The sequence below is a fragment of the Spea bombifrons genome, chromosome 5 (genome assembly GCF_027358695.1).
Source record: "Spea bombifrons isolate aSpeBom1 chromosome 5, aSpeBom1.2.pri, whole genome shotgun sequence".
NCBI classification, from domain to species: domain Eukaryota; kingdom Metazoa; phylum Chordata; class Amphibia; order Anura; family Pelobatidae; genus Spea; species Spea bombifrons.
The window spans coordinates 97,277,082-97,292,926 of NC_071091.1; the positions used below are offsets into that span (position 1 = coordinate 97,277,082).

Here is a 15,845-nt window from a genome sequence, read left to right on the forward strand (position 1 = left end):
GGTTTCCATTAGAGCCATTTGGCTAAGACATTTGACGAGTCACTACATAGAATCTTCGCCACAAGCTATTTTGCGATGAGTCTCTGGGTCTGAGCATTAAGAAAGGCGAGTCCAGCATTTATGAGTTAAAATATATTATATTCCCTAAACAAGTTATTGTGCAAATAAATTCTAAAATGAAGGAAGTATACATTGGCCTTGCACGTTAATCTAGAAATCTTCTTTTAAACAATTAGTGTATGATTTTACTTATAAATAGTTACTTTATAAAAGGAAATCTAGACAATGCTGGGAGTTTAAATGAATCACAACTGCAATTAGACATGAATGGATTAAGATGTAATTAGCTGGAGACAGGAAACTCAAAATCCTGCTTCCTAGATGAGGATTGTCAGATGAAAAGCCCAAATCTCTGAATCCGATTTTTTTTTTTAAACAATAAATTCAGGAGACTTCTTTTAGTACGAGTCAAATAATATTCTAGTGGAAATCTATCTCCAATAAATCAATGTATACAATTCTATACATTTAAAGGTACCTCACTGTAACATAAAACACACAGATTTCTTAAAGGGGCAGTTTAATGCCCCCTGCACATACCGGGGAACTCTCTGGTCCGGCTACCTGGTAGTCTCCCCTTGTGGGATGCAGGTAGGCTGACCCGCTGATGTTGGTGGGTGGTCTGGCTGAGGTCGATGGGCTGTTCCATTGACATTGCGACATAAGTGGGCAGGGAGTGGGACGACGCGGAATCTCCCTTTTGGTGACCTGGAGTCTCTGGGCGAAACCTGGAGAGTTCCCAAGTATGCCCATGCAGCCTCGCTGACAAAGAATGCCTATAGTACAAAGTACTTTAATGTGCATTCTTCAATATGTTAAAAATCATAAATTAATTACCTTAAGGAGAAGCTCCAGAGCAGCACACCCTCAGTAGTCCTGTGTTATCACTTTAAATCAATGGGGTCACATTTTGTGTATGAGCACGAAGGTGGCCCCCCGGTGAGCCAGCTCTTCAGTGCCTATACAATAGGGGTGCAATGGCAGCAGGATATATATTGAAATAAAGCGAGTCTCCCTGGGGATTGAATATTATTTAGAGCTCTACCTTTCGAGCCAGGTTCTTATGTCAAAAAGGTTTGCTGACTTGATTCATAAAATTCAGACAGATGGACACCTTAGTTCTACTTGTAAATATGTAGAGTTTTCCATCACGTGGCCTCCTGTTAACATTATTTTTGCTACCTGTATATTTTTATATATTCACCCTTTACCGATTTAACCACGGTGTTAAATGTCAATACTGGCAAGTATGGCTTCGGCAGAAATCAATTTCGTCTTCCGATTCGCTGTTTTTAAATATAGAACCAGAGCTGGCAGCTAATTTTGGAAAACATAAACTCAAAGGCTGCACTGCGAGTGCATCGATAGAGCGCTGAAACCTTTGTCATTTAAACTGGACTCAATGTCCAGGTTGCGGTGATATTGTCTGTTTGACCTGAAAAGCTGCTGACTGCTAGAAGTTAGTAGCACCTGTGGGTTGCAAAATAAACCGCACAAAAAATGTTTGCTTTGAAGAAAGTCATACGTGCTGGAGATATTTCAGCAAGATCTTCATACCTTGGAACAAAGCCATACCTTCCATGGGGCAAAATCAGCAGCTGCCCCAGGCACAGCAGGGTAAGAAACATGCTTGAGCTGCACGTCAGCAATGCCCCTGCAGCCCCTTCCTCTTCTGCCTTCTCCCGACAACTACTATGATGGTGCCTCAGCTACCAACTGCCCTAGTTCTGTCTCTCCCTTGGAACGTCCTAAGGCGACCCCCCGAGGCTCTTCCAGGCAGAAAGAGTGTATGAATTAAAGAGGCAGCGCACAGGGTGAGGATAACCTCCGAAAGAAATGAAAGGCACTAGAAGGGGACAGTATCTTGGGAGGACACGATTGTGCAGACCTGGGTGGTGAGTGCGTTGAGATGGAGGAGAGCGGGGGCAGTTAAACAGCTGGAAAGTAAAAACTGATCCAGTCAGTCAAATACCGGCCACTCGGCAACCAATATGAATGAAAGTCCCAGCCATACCATGCCGTGGTCTCCTATGAGTCCTGTTAGAGGCCCATTCCTAGTCTTTTGATGATGCCCCCTGCAATTTTAATCACAGTACCAAGGAAGAATTTGGAGTGACACCTGATTTCTCAGATGAGGCACCCCTGCTTATCGCTGTTTGATCTATAGCAGTGGTTCTGAACTCATGGGTTGCGACGGGTCAGGGCCAGACTGGAGGCATACCAGGAAAATTCTACGCATTCTAGCGGCGAGCCGCAGGCTGTCAGGACCGCGGCTGCAACAATCTGGGCCGTCAGGCAGCCTCCAGTCCGACATGTACTTTAGTATTACTCCCCGGAGCAAAGCAAGCAGTTGCTGTCTGCTCCTAGTGGGAGGTAAATAAAGTTTTTCTCTTATTGCTCCTCCCCTCTTCCTGCTGCAGCCAGCGGGCAGCCTTTCCACTCCCTCATCTTTTCTGAGGTAAGTATATATTTTTTTAGTGTACTAATCATGTATATATTGTAGTAAACAGCTCACACATGGGGCGGCAATGACAGTATTCACACAGGCAGCAGGTTTCAAAAGTTCAAGAAGGCGTTTATTTAAATGATTTAGGCACAGAGCACCTTGCAAACAAAACAAACTCTCTAACTCCGGCTCTAACTAAACATCCGGATACCTCACAATCCCACTACAGGCCTAAGGTCTGGCACCAAGCAAAATAACAAGTTGTCCATAGGGAAAGGTTCATACCTGGTGGGCTGCGGCGCTGGCTGTAGCTGCTCCTTGACTCAGTCTCTCCTACACACTGCAAACCTAACAGCCCTCTCTTTTAAGGCTTCTTCCCGAGTAATAAGCATAGGAAGCCTCACCTGAGGACCCCTGGGAGTAAGGAAAACCCGTAGTGGACTAGGGGTGTGGACTGGAGCTCTCCCACTTCCAACCTGTCCTCCAGTCCAAGAAATCCAGCCCATGTAACTTTAAACAAGAGAGCCCTAGCAGACTACGCTCTGCTAAAGCAGCATGTATCCTCCTGGATATCTGCTACCATGCCTGGCTGAGAAAACCAGGTGAGATATACACCCCATCCACCACTTTCTCATACACTTTACCAAAATATATAAATATATATAAATATATATATATATATATATATACATATATATATAATCTGCTCTGCTGCCCCTATTGCCTCTGTCCCCCACTAGGACACAGCCCCTGTTACCCCACCAAATCCCCTAATACCCCCACTAAAGTCCCAGTTACCACCATCACTTTCAGTGCCCCCAACACACTCCCTGTCCCCTACTCCCCACCACAGCCCCTGTGCACCATCTCAGCCCCAGTTACCCAGACACCACAACCCCTGTCCCCCCACCCCCATTAATTTTTACTAGCGCTGTGATTACTGCATTATTCATTGTGCAAAGTATCTGTTTGTTTGTATGTGGAACACTGCACAAGTTATTTTATGGAATAAAATATAATGTTTCGGAAATTAAATTATTTTTGGGTCGCGACTTAATGACCAAAGACAAATGTGGGTCCTGAGGATACACGGGTTGAGAACCACTGATCTATAGAATTATGTCTCTGGATATTGTGGTATCTGTAGGGATTAACACCATTTTCTAGATATATATTAATACATTTTCAAATAGCGGGCAGAATGTCTTTCAATTTTATATGGTAAAACAATTGTTGTCTTTGTTCAGTGTTTGTCCGCAAAGTATACGTTCATTATTTATTAATATTTTCTGTACTGGAACATTACTTTATATACATAAACATATTAGGGTGAGCTATTTGTCTACGTACTCCTTATAGCGTAGGCATTTTAATTAATACCAACTTGTATGTAAGAAAATGTTAAAAATTACTGATTATTTATCACGTTACATTAAGTCCGAAATACTTGCATAACCAAAAATAACACTTTTTTTATATGTAAACATTTGAAAAAAGATACAAAAAAAACCTATTTTGAACATAAGACGTAGGTCTTATGAACAAGGTAGAAAAATGGTACATGCTTTGTCCTTTTTTGTGAAATTGCAAAAAAAAAATGTTCATTTTTCCATATGTTGCACTCAGCTGTGCAAACTTATCTTTTTAGGGTCAAAGAAGAGCAAAAACCACAGCTGACGCAGTAAGTAAATGTTATCTTGAGTGCCGTAGGCTTGACTTCTCCTATTTTTGCGGTGTTTGGCTTTTTCCGACCTTTCGCGGTATTGATGGAATCTAATACCTCATAGGCCACACTGTTTGTCATCTGCTTCCTGATTGGCTGATTGGCTTTTAGCTGGATGTAGTTCCGTCCTGCCTGTTTCCCGGCTTAATCGTCAGTGTTAGGCCTTTGTTTTTCTGACATCGTTAAAGGCTGATGATTGCCGCTCACATTCCCACTGGCTATTCGCTTTCCTGCCTTTTTTATGGACTAGGGTAGACAACATTTTAGTCTAGGGGAAGACAAACTTTGGCACACCGGCTGTTGTTGTGCTTAAATCCTTTGTATGGTTGGGAAATAGTAGGCTAGGCATCCGGGTCATTTAATTCTGAGGAGATATGACTTGTACATGCTGCAGGCCAGTAGGAAAACATTATATCCTGAATTAATTTACGTTATTGAGTGTACATCTACATATTACCAGTCAGGGTCAGGGTAATGAGGTGACCGGACCTCCTTTTCATGGGGACGCTTATGCAAAACATATGTTGACTATTACTTATTTTAAACCAGCAGGGCAGTATACATTTCCCCATAATGTTAAAGGGAAAGTCTCATCACACTGTAAGGAGATACACAACTGTCCACAGAATTTTTAGGAAAGTGTTTTGCTTTTCTGTTCTACTCTCATGTCCTCCTTATTTGAACCAGATCTCTCTGTCTGCCTTCTTAAATTCCTCTCCTTACAATTTCCCTTGATTGATTTTCAGCATCGTTAAATCACTTGGCAGGTTCTCGGGGTTAAATTCCAGGTAGGGGGAAAGTTCCATCTTCCCTCCACCTGTGGACACCCATGCATGGTGGTTGTAGACCTGCAACAGCTGAATTGCCAATGATTTCTTGTCCCTGTTTTATTCCAAGGTGTTTTCCACGTGATTATACAGTTACATTATCTCCTTATTCGAACAGGTGGTTCCCCTTTAGTGGGGTCTCTGAGCTGGTAAATAACATTCTACCATCGCAGCCAAAACCCGGGAAGGAAACTGAGACGTAAGTAATGCTGGTTTGTCTAGATCCCACGCAGCCTGGGTGGCAGTGATGGAGAAACTATATCCTTCTAGCCATTATTTGAATAAAACTCCCATAGACAGTTAGAGAGGATTATAGAGATTGTATCTAAAGGACAGTTAGAGAGTTACCAGTGGGTTAGTGCTTTGGTTTTAGGTAAAGTATCCATTTAACCTGAATTTCCCGTTTTAGCTTCACTAGTGCTATTTATTCGAGGCTTTATCTAGACAAAGAAGGAGAGAGAAGAAAATATACCAGACACCATGATTTTAGTGTTTTGACTTGACCACATGACCTTTCTCTTACTTTTCCCGTTTTTGGCTAGTAGAATAAATTGCATAGTTGCCAAATGTTACACCTAGACGGGGACAGTCCCGATAACAGGACACAAGTCCTGACTGCAGTCTTGTGGTGTAATTTGGTTTGGTGCTGCTCTAGGCCTGATGTAAGGTAGGGACTAACTCTGGGGCACCATCCTCTCTGAACTCCCGGGGTATGATGTCATAACCCGGGGCCTTGCTGCAGATTGAGGCTGTGTCTCCTAGGGTGTAAATGGGCAGGGTTGGAAAATAAGACAATAACCCTTGTAACTGGCCCATTGAGCGGCCCATTGAGCTGTCCTGGGTCTAGGCCAGTATGTGCCCCTGCTGCAGGCTGTCCTGGCCAATATTCAGATTCTCAGGAGCAGCAGCAACCACACACGTTCAGTGGGCGGATGTGATATTTCATCCCTGAAAAATTGGTAGAGCTAGATGTGACATCACAGTGCTTAAGTTTGATGTCACATCTAAGGACTTCAATGCTATAGGCACTGAAACCTTTACCTCTGGTTTCTTGCTCTGCCAGCTTATGATTTTTGTGTTTTGATAAGTAGTATCAAACTAACGCAGAGTCTGCCGTAGGCCGTCCAGACCACGGTGCGCCTGTTATAAATGCAAAATGCAATTAGTATAAGTAGCTGTGTCTGTTGGCACACAGCGGCTTGTGCGAGAAACAAATAAGCACCACATGAAAGCAGACGAAACTTCCTTCCCACGGGCTTATGTTACAATTCCTCGCTAAACCCATTCAAAAATAGAGATGGAGAGAGGGAGAGGTAAAACAACCTTTACATTCCACAATAGTAACGCTGGGACCATGCAAATCTAACATTTTCAATCACTGAGAATTTTTTTTTTTAAATCAAAATGAACCCGTAATCAAATCAGCCAATCAGAAAAAAAAGCAGAAATTAATTAGACTACAATAAAAATGTAAAAATATGTAGGTAACAGGTATGTGTTTTATCTAGGTTTTTTTTCACCTTTTATTTAATTTATATTTATCCTGACAAACAAATTGGAAGCGAATGTGGCTTTTGGCATTATATTATGCTTTTAGGCACTTCTACGTGACTGGAACAATTCATTTTTTGTCCAAAGCTTAAACATGTTCAGTTGCCTATGAATGCTTTACATAAAAAATGAACATTGCATGTCCCCGGACTTATTCCACTCTGTGTGAATTCTTTATAATAATGTAATTGTATAAAGAGATTCTCTGGGTCTGGGATGAATACAAATAAGACATCTATCAAATTACAGTAGATCCAATCTTGAAAAAAAAAAAAAAAAGACATGCAGAATCTCTTCTGAAATTTTAATCATATGTTTGTTTTACCCCGAATTTTCCTCTTTAATAGTTGGGGTACCCACACAAACCATGTATTGGTTTGTTCATAGACTATTGACAGTATTTTTTTATGTATATGTATATTTGGGCCATTCTTTACACCAATGGCCAGCTGGCAAACTGCGCTCCAAACTCTGATGCTCTGGCGATATTTATTATAAAGAGAATAACAATGTAAAATATAGCGGCATGTATATAGCCCATGGCCGCACATACGTCATTTGGCAGTTGTTGGCCTTAAAGTGCCAGCGTCACCTTGTCACCCCTAGTCCAGTCCTGATGTATATAGATAAAAGTTGATGCAAGTTGGATTTATATGTATGATTTTTTTAGTTTGGCACCAGGTTTGTCAAATTCTTGCACTTTCATAATGACTCTAAAGCACTCTCGTGGTCAGTGAAAAGCTCTCAACTTTTTTTGTGTGCTAATACCAACATATCAACACACAGGCTCTCAGGTCACATGTGAGTGCGGGCTTTAAAAGTTGCAAGAACTCATGTCCTGTATGGCCACTTCTTTTTTTTTTCTTAAATTTTGCGAATTGATTTACATTTGGATTTTGTAAATGCTTAAGTCGAGTCTTGTTAGTCCAGTTTTAGTTGATATTTTGAAGAAAACCCATTAGTGCATAAAAGCTGGACCTACACTACTTATCACAGAGATCTGAAGTTATTACATGGATTCATTAGATAATAACTACACTACCACGTCTAGTTATCACGTAAATTTACAGTTAACTGTATCTAAAACAATTGCTTTGTTCCCAATATAGAAAGCATTTTTTCACTTGTCCATAAGTCAAGAAACGCTAGGATAGGATAATCAATTACATCGATCTCTATCTGTATCTTCTTTAACGGTACAACTACAGAATCCATACACTTTGATCACATATACACAGTTAATGTACGATTGTGTGTTACACAATATTAAGATAAATCTATTGTGAAAAGTTTCTTTTTAACTTTTTAACTGTAGTATGATTATCATTTTTTGATCACTTTTAAATAGTAGATCATAGACTTGTGCATTTAAATTCATACAAATTTTATTTTGAAGAAATTTGGCAATTTCGTTAAATCGTACAAGTATCTGAAAATAAGGAGCGACCCCTAGCAAAATGAAACAGAGAGCTCCATGTTTTCCTTTGCATTTCGTTGCTTATTCACACTCACACCCTTACTCACGCTCTCTCACACTGTCTCTTAATATCTCCCTACCCTTTATAGCAACTACTTCCTTGAGCTGTTTTCCGCAGCTCCGCTTCTCTTGCCTTTTCTTGTTCTTCTGTCTTCTTTCTTTGTCTGCTTCTCCCCAGTATCAACTCTGTTAATCAAAACTTTCCGGAGCACTTCTGCAAAAGGACAGAGCCTCTGTGCACACGAGTGAGAGCATGTTAGAGAGTGAATGAGACTGTGTGAGAGAATGAGAGAAAGTGAATGAGACTGTGAGAGAGCATGAGAAAGTGTAAGAGAGCATAACAAATTTTTGAATGGAAAAAGCCCTCCGCATTTCATTATATTTTTCATATTGATGACCAGCACAGGTAAAGTGCTACCCTGCACTATGTACGATGTATAGACTAATGGAAAGGAGCCAATTAATTATACATTGGTCATACTGCAGGACACCATTTCATCTGGGCTGGTCAGCAATATGTAAAAATTATATGTGTCCTGGAAAACATGGCCGATATGGTCACCCTACCCTCGGTGCACATGCGAGGAAAGCTCTCCTGTTGATCCTGCCACTTTAATACGCATTACTCTTTGATAAGGCTGTAAGCGACAGTAGACCGTCCCTTTCATTGAGCAATTTCTCATCTCTACGGATTGTGAACCTCGCTGGTAGTAAAGAGCGACCAAACCTGTCTCTCTTGCCATCAGCACATACAATGCAACATTAGCAAACCAACACATGTGTGTTATGGGTCACATAAGAGACATGTGCAGTTATTTTGGGGTATTGTTAATACTCTAATAGTTTGGCTAACAACAGAAAATTAATATTGTCTTTTTTCCTTCTTAATTCCTAATCATTGTCTCAAATTCAAGGGCGATCAAAAGAGGCTGGCTGAGCACTTTGAGAGTTGTAACTACAGCCAGAGGGCAAATATTGAACAGATTTTGTGTTCCCAGTTAATGCCAGCCTCTATAAACTACATGGCGTCAGCATGTAATCTCTTTTGCATTACTTAGTATTTTAAGATTAGTACAGATTACATATTTTGTCAATATGTTCTGCAAACCGGAAATATGATAGAGAAGACAAACAAAATGAAATATCAGATGTTCAGGACTCCTTAATCTGGTCATTGTATCAGTGGCACAAAAGCGATACTGGGCAGCTTGTGTTTGTCATGGGTATAAACACTTATTATCCAAGTGCCCCACGGGGAGCGGGCAGAAGCAGGTTTCCTATTTAGAGAATCGGATTTGATAATCATCGTGAGGGTTGGCAAACTACAGGACTGAACATCCTTTTTTGTCGTTTATGAAAAGGTTTTGGCATCTGTTAATGTCAGTACAATGAAAACCACTACTATGTCTAACAATAAAAGCAAAGGAAGAAACCATCTGTTCTTTAGTACCTTTTAGACAAGAATAGGTTCATGGCTAATAGCAGCATGACAAGCTCTGCTCTGTCTGGATAGACCTCCAACTGGATATCCACAGGCTGCTATTATTCTGTAGAAAACAATTACAACCCAACACGTGTGGTTGAGTGTAAATATTATTATAAGACCAAAATTATAATAAAAATTACCAAAAATATATATATTAGAAATTAATATTATTTTTTCTCCTAATAGCAATTCCTGCCATACATATAAGCTTATCACAAAGTGACGTAAAGGATAAGGACCTATGATACATTTTAAAAGGAGTTTCCAAAGGCACTAAATTGTGTAACCAAAAAAAGCACAAGGACAGATTGGGATAAAGTCCTACAATAATAGCTTTGTGTAAGCGTGGCTTGTTCTTTAGCATTCTGATCCCTGTGGCATGCAGAGAGTAAAGTTATGGGAGTCACATAATCACGGCTGTTCCCTAAGCAGAAATTATAGAAAGCAGTAGCGTAACAAAAGGGGTGGGGCTGCCCTGGGGCATCGGGCCGCGTAGACGTCTGCACGACCCCCCAGTGATGCTCGGCCGGCCCCTGGACCACTGAAATCTGCAAGGTAAGGGGGTGCGGGAGAGTGAGTGAATGATGTGAGTGGGTGAATGAATGAAGTTAGTAGTGAGTAAGTTAGTGTTTAGGGGCAGAAATGACACAAGTAGGCTGATTAGAGGGGCAGAGGTGGCACAGGGAGGATGATTAGGGGGGCAGAGGTGGCACAGGCAGACTGATTAGCGGGCAGACTTGGCACAGGAATGCTGCTAAAGAGGCAGAGTTGGCACAGGCAGGCTGCTTCAGAGGCAAAATTGGCACAGGCAGGTTGTTTCAGGGGCAGAGGTGGCACAGGCAGGCTGTTTCAAGGGCAGAGGTGGCACAGGCAGGCTGCTAAATGTGCAGCGGTGGCACAGGAAGACTTCTTTAGGGGCAGAGGCCTACCACGTCAATGTCTGGCTCAGTGTATAGTGGTGGGAATTACGCAGTACCATATCTGTTCAGTAAATGTTATTTATTTAAATTAATAATTTTATTAATAATTTATTTTTCCAGATTTTTATTTTTTTCCAGTTGACATTCAGTTGTGAAAAAAATATTCTTGCCAACATTATTTTTTTTTTGTTGGGGGGTGCCACATACAGGATCCGCCCCAGTTGCCAAATACTTTAGGTACGCCCCTGATATAAAGCCCTATACAGGGGCAGGATTATCCATGTTTTATAATACAGCATTGCTATAGCACCATGACCCTGCTGAATGCTTTATACAAACCTTGCTTCAGTTGCATGGCCTGCAAAGCCATTTCTGCTATGAATTTGTGCTGTCCTTCCTGTGCTTGTAGCCTGTGTTCTGCATGGTTTTTTTCTTGTGGGTGTAAATGGTATAAATGTTATATATTTGAATGAAAAACCATGTTGTCCAGAATTTTGAAATCATGATTCTCATTAGAGATTGTGTCAGATGATCAGGCCTGCCTTACTTAACTCTCGGGTTAGAGAGAATGTGAATAGCAGAAGTCATTAAGTAAGTAATGATGTTGATATTGTATAGCTTGGAGGAGAGAAGAGAGAGGGGAGATGTGACATTTAAATACATAAAGGGATTTAACCAAGTACAGAAAGGGAAGTTTATCTCAAAGAAAGAAAAATGTTAGAACAAGAGGCCAGAGGATCAGAGGTTTAGATGTCGTGTAAGGAAGTTTTACTTTACGGAGAGGGTGGTATATATGTAAAACAGCCTTTAAGCTGAAGTGGTAGAGGTTAATACAGTGATTTAATTTTAAACATAACAAGGCATATGGCAATCCTGAATCTCAGATGAGACCAAGGACCAAATAAGGTTTGAGCCTATTCTCTAAAAAGTGGAGTGAGGTTGCAAAGGCCTGTGACTTTTTGAGTCTCATGCGAGGGCATGCACGTTTAATGTGAACTTGCATGTCCTCGCCTGAAACTCACAAACACACAATCCCCCTTTGCTCATTTTATTAAATGGCAAAAAAAAAAAATCAAATGAGGACTCCCACTGGCACTGGAGTCTTTTTTACGAGATGGGATGTGTTAACTGACAAACTGACTGAGTTTATACATATACATACTGCAGATGTAGCACTTTTCATCTGAATTTTATATGTGTCCCTAAAGATTGGCCAAAATGACTTGTTCTGCTTTTAAAGGTTCTTAATGCTCATGGTATTATAAGGTTCATCAGTAAGCAGCTAATTCCCAAAGCCCAAATCTACAGTTCATTTCAGAATAAAAAATAATAATTTATGTTGATTGTAATTTTACAGTATTGAAGGATGGTTTAGACAATTCCCATGAGATAGATGGCAACCATCAATTTGAGAGGCAAATCTAGCCAAGTGACCCAGTACTAAATCCTTCTAGAACATAATGGACAAACAATCGCCCACCTCAATACCTCCTTACATCCGGAGAGAGGTTTTCTGGTGCAAGGCAAATTTTAGTAACTAGACATGTACAAATTTTTGATCCCCGCCCGTTTGGTTTGGCCGAACATTCAGGGCATTTTTAATTTGTGAATGAAATCTGTTGCCTGGTGTCCACATTAACTCTCGTTAACACTCATTAACACTCTCACACTCTCATTCTTGTTCACTCTCTCTCACGCTCCCTAAATGTTTCCCTACCTTCTCTGCCGACCACTTCCAATTCTGCCGACTGCTTTCACATATTCTTCTTCTTAATCTTCTATCAACACCCTTCTCTTCTCTTTTCTTTATTGTATCTTCAAACTCTAATCCTTAATCTTCTTTCTTCGTCCACATCTCTGCAGACATAACCCATCAACTTCCGCCAAAATGGTGGCGCTCCCCGATTCTGCAATCGGAAGACAGAATGTCACCGCAAGCGCCGTCATGTGAACTGACGGCAATATGGCGGTGCTTGCAGTGGCGTCCACTGCACTGATTGGAGAATCAGAAGAGGGAAGTCACCGCAATCGCCACCATATTGACCTCAGTTGGCACTTTCGGTGACGTCCTCTTCCCCAGTTGTTTTGTTTATCACCCCCTGCTGCTGCTCCAGTGTGCCTCTTTGAATTTCCAGGGGGGAGGGAGCGCAAGTGCCCCCTCTGGCCCTTCCCCCAGATGCCTATGGACATGTGACCTATTTGCCACATGGTTCTTCCAGTCCGTGTCTTCTCTTCTAAATGTCAACATAGAGGTTAAAGGACATCCAACAGTCCCCACTGTCTCTCTTTTGCATGCATTGGCCAGTCGGGGAGATCCTTTACTCTCTCCTGACCTGCCGAGGGAGCAGTAAATTCAGGGGAGGATCTGGGTTGTTGCAGAAAAGACCAACTTTGAAGATCCTACAAAGGCCACCTCGCAAAGCTCTAAAGAAGAATGCTGCAAGGTGGCTCTTTGGGTAAGGTGGACATGTGGCCCAGCCTCCAGCCCTGCACCGTCTCACCTCTTGCCACAGTCCCCAAGACGGCTGTCCCAATTTGCTGTGAGGTATGCAGGAATGTACCCATTACAAACAGGAACAACAGTAACAAGTCTTGAGATGGGTCATGAAGCTCTAGAGGATCAGCTTGCCCTAATTAAGTAACTAAAATGTATTAATTAATATCTGAAAAGAGGCTCTGTGACTATTACATTTTCCTTACACGCACTTGGCTGCTTTGAAGGCCGTGATGTGTGATGCCAGATGGAAGTGTTTATGAATAGTGTATGTAGAAATAGATTGGGAATTTTTCCAAAAAGTCAAGATGGAGGCTCTTCAGATCACATCTTCTGATAAGCGATTGCCATATTTTAGACAAAACGAAATGCCTTCTTGCTGCTTTAAGGATCCCTGTTTTTGTGCGTAATGTAGGCAGCGTTGACCAAATCAGACATCTGCAGAATCCCATTTCCTTGCTATTGATTTCCGAGCTCTGCATGCAACAGAACCGCAATGCCAGGGAAAACAAAAGCAATCAGTGTCTCGAGTCGAATCAGCAGAAAATCAATGTGTCTTCATCTCAAATAATCGACAGTATTAAAGACAACATTATTGTACAAATGGGCAATGCCATTTACTTATCTGGCAATTGGGAAATACCTTAGTTAACTCTTCCGGTGCCGACATTAAAACCACAAATTTTATACCATCTACACAAACCACTTAACAATGCCTTAAAAGTAATTATCCTAAATGCGCATGGTGGGAAAACAATGTTTGCCATTCCCCTGACATACAAACACATACCGCAGCCTGAGTAACTCCATGACCAGACTAACATAGAAACATAGAATTTGACGGCAGATGAGAGCCATTCAGTCCACCAGTCATTCCTGCTGTAAAGACTCAGACCGTAGTCAGTTGTTGGTCTCGTCTTGTTGTCAGGGGCCATATTCCCATCCCATGCTTGTTTAAACGCCTTCATTGTATTAGCCTCCACTGCTTCAGCTGGGAGACGTTTCCACTTATCTGCTTCCTTAAACCAAATTTCCCTAGTGCCCATGTTTAGGCTCTTGTTTAGAAAGGTAAGTCATACTTTTTATTATTAGAAGTCACTGCTTGTCGTTTACCCTCAAACTTTATAATATGTGACAACAATGTTCATTGGGACTCTTTTTCCTCTTCATTCTTAATGGCACAAGGGAAATCAGAATTAGAGTGGTGTTGTCAGAGCTGCCCCATGTTCAGATGTGGACATTGAAGAATTTGATCTTGTGGTCTCCATATGTAAACCTAGAGGAGACTTTCAGAGCATCCTTTGGCATGTGGGAGATGAAGAAGGTAGAGGCTGTTATGATTCCTCTTAGAGGGACAATCTACTGCCCCAAACAGTCTCATCTACCATGGATGCATATTAAGGTACTTTATTATACAATCCTTAATTTGATGAGAAAAGCACTAACCTTTAGAGGACACAATGTCAGGAAAGAGCTCCCTTTAAGATGTTGTTAAATCTCACCGAGCCAGCTCTGGGGCGCATGCGAATTTACAAACAGGAGATGCGTTCTCGAAACTCAGCGGTCTTATGCATTCAAGTAAATGTGATGGCTTGAGTATAGCGTTAATGTTATGTACACATTTACACAAGTGAATATATTGGGGGTTCTGCATAAAATAGCAGTTCTGATTCAGCGGGGTAAAAGAACTTTATAACCACCAATGTATTTGCTTGATTGTATTAAACCATTGAGACACTTAAACTGCGACATTATGAACTCCTTTATGAGTTTAAATGGGGATAACATCTAGCTCATTGATCTCTACATTTTCTATATCTTTGTCCAACCTTTTGTACAATATGGCAACGTTTCAAGACAGACACCTAAAAATAACTTCTTCCCAAGCTAGCTGTTAAGTACATCGAAATATGATTACACTTAGGACAGTCCTCGCCACGAGGGATATTGTTTCTGGCAAGTCACTCAAATTACTCCAGTAGCATAAGCCTTTATATAGCCTACGCAGTCATGGCATATATATATTATAAGTGACACAGAGAAGCTCAGAACCTGAGAAATAGGGCTTTTTTTTGTTTGAAAATACGTTTGCTTGAATGGAGGAACAATTATAAAAGGGGGAAGGGATTCAGAAATGAGAAGGCATTATAGGACACGTTCCAGTCTTACTGGGCACGGTAACCGAGCACCCTCTGACATCACCGGCTTGAGATTAGGATAAGTTCAGTCTGCAGGGTGTACAACATTCATGAACACATTACATTATTCACAATGCTGGATCCTTTTACTGCTGGGATACTGCTCTTTTTCAGCTTCGTGGCTTTCCTTTTTAATCAGGATAAAAAAACCGAGCAGAGGGATAAATGTCTGTTGTCATACATGATACCGGCTGTCCCACTTGATGGACTTCATCTACTGTTTACCAGATCACTTGTTACAAATAAACAAAAAAGTCCACAGAGGTGACTCTGACAAAGGCAGCTGGTGCTAAAGCACTGATGGCCGATCAGAGAGGAGTCACTTATTGGCAACTAGTTAAATAGGACAGCTACGTGAGAGCTGTAAGGCTGTGCAATGTGGGCAGCACATTTACTGCCTTCCTCTATATATTGGCTGTATAAATGCTGTGTATTGCATAGGTATATATGTTAGATAAAAATAAAAAACGACATAGTTTATGGAGATTAATCAGCCTTTAAGTATCACAAATGACCATCTGTGGATGCTAAGGAAGTCTTGTTGCTCTAAACCCAGAGTACATTGGCGTTCATGCATATTAGCTTCTGAGCTGATTGCCAGGTGGGACCCAGATTCATATTGGTCCCAAGAAGAGAAAGAGGTCTTTACTTATTGGACAAACA

At 41.2% G+C, this 15,845-nt stretch overlaps 1 protein-coding gene across 3 annotated transcripts in view; it reads left to right on the top strand.

Moving 5' to 3' along the window:
* The window catches only part of RIMS2 (regulating synaptic membrane exocytosis 2), a 257,498-nt gene that overhangs the window by 17,934 nt on the left and 223,719 nt on the right, over positions 1 to 15,845 (top strand). For 2 of the 3 annotated variants that reach the window (XM_053467729.1, XM_053467731.1), the window contains exons 2-3: positions 4,155 to 4,187; positions 5,175 to 5,255. The exons of the other annotated variant lie outside the window; for it this stretch is intronic. In XM_053467729.1, coding sequence (XP_053323704.1) covers positions 4,155 to 4,187; positions 5,175 to 5,255 — 114 coding nt within the window. The remainder of the gene's footprint in view (positions 1 to 4,154; positions 4,188 to 5,174; positions 5,256 to 15,845) is intronic. 3 annotated transcript variants of the gene reach the window in all.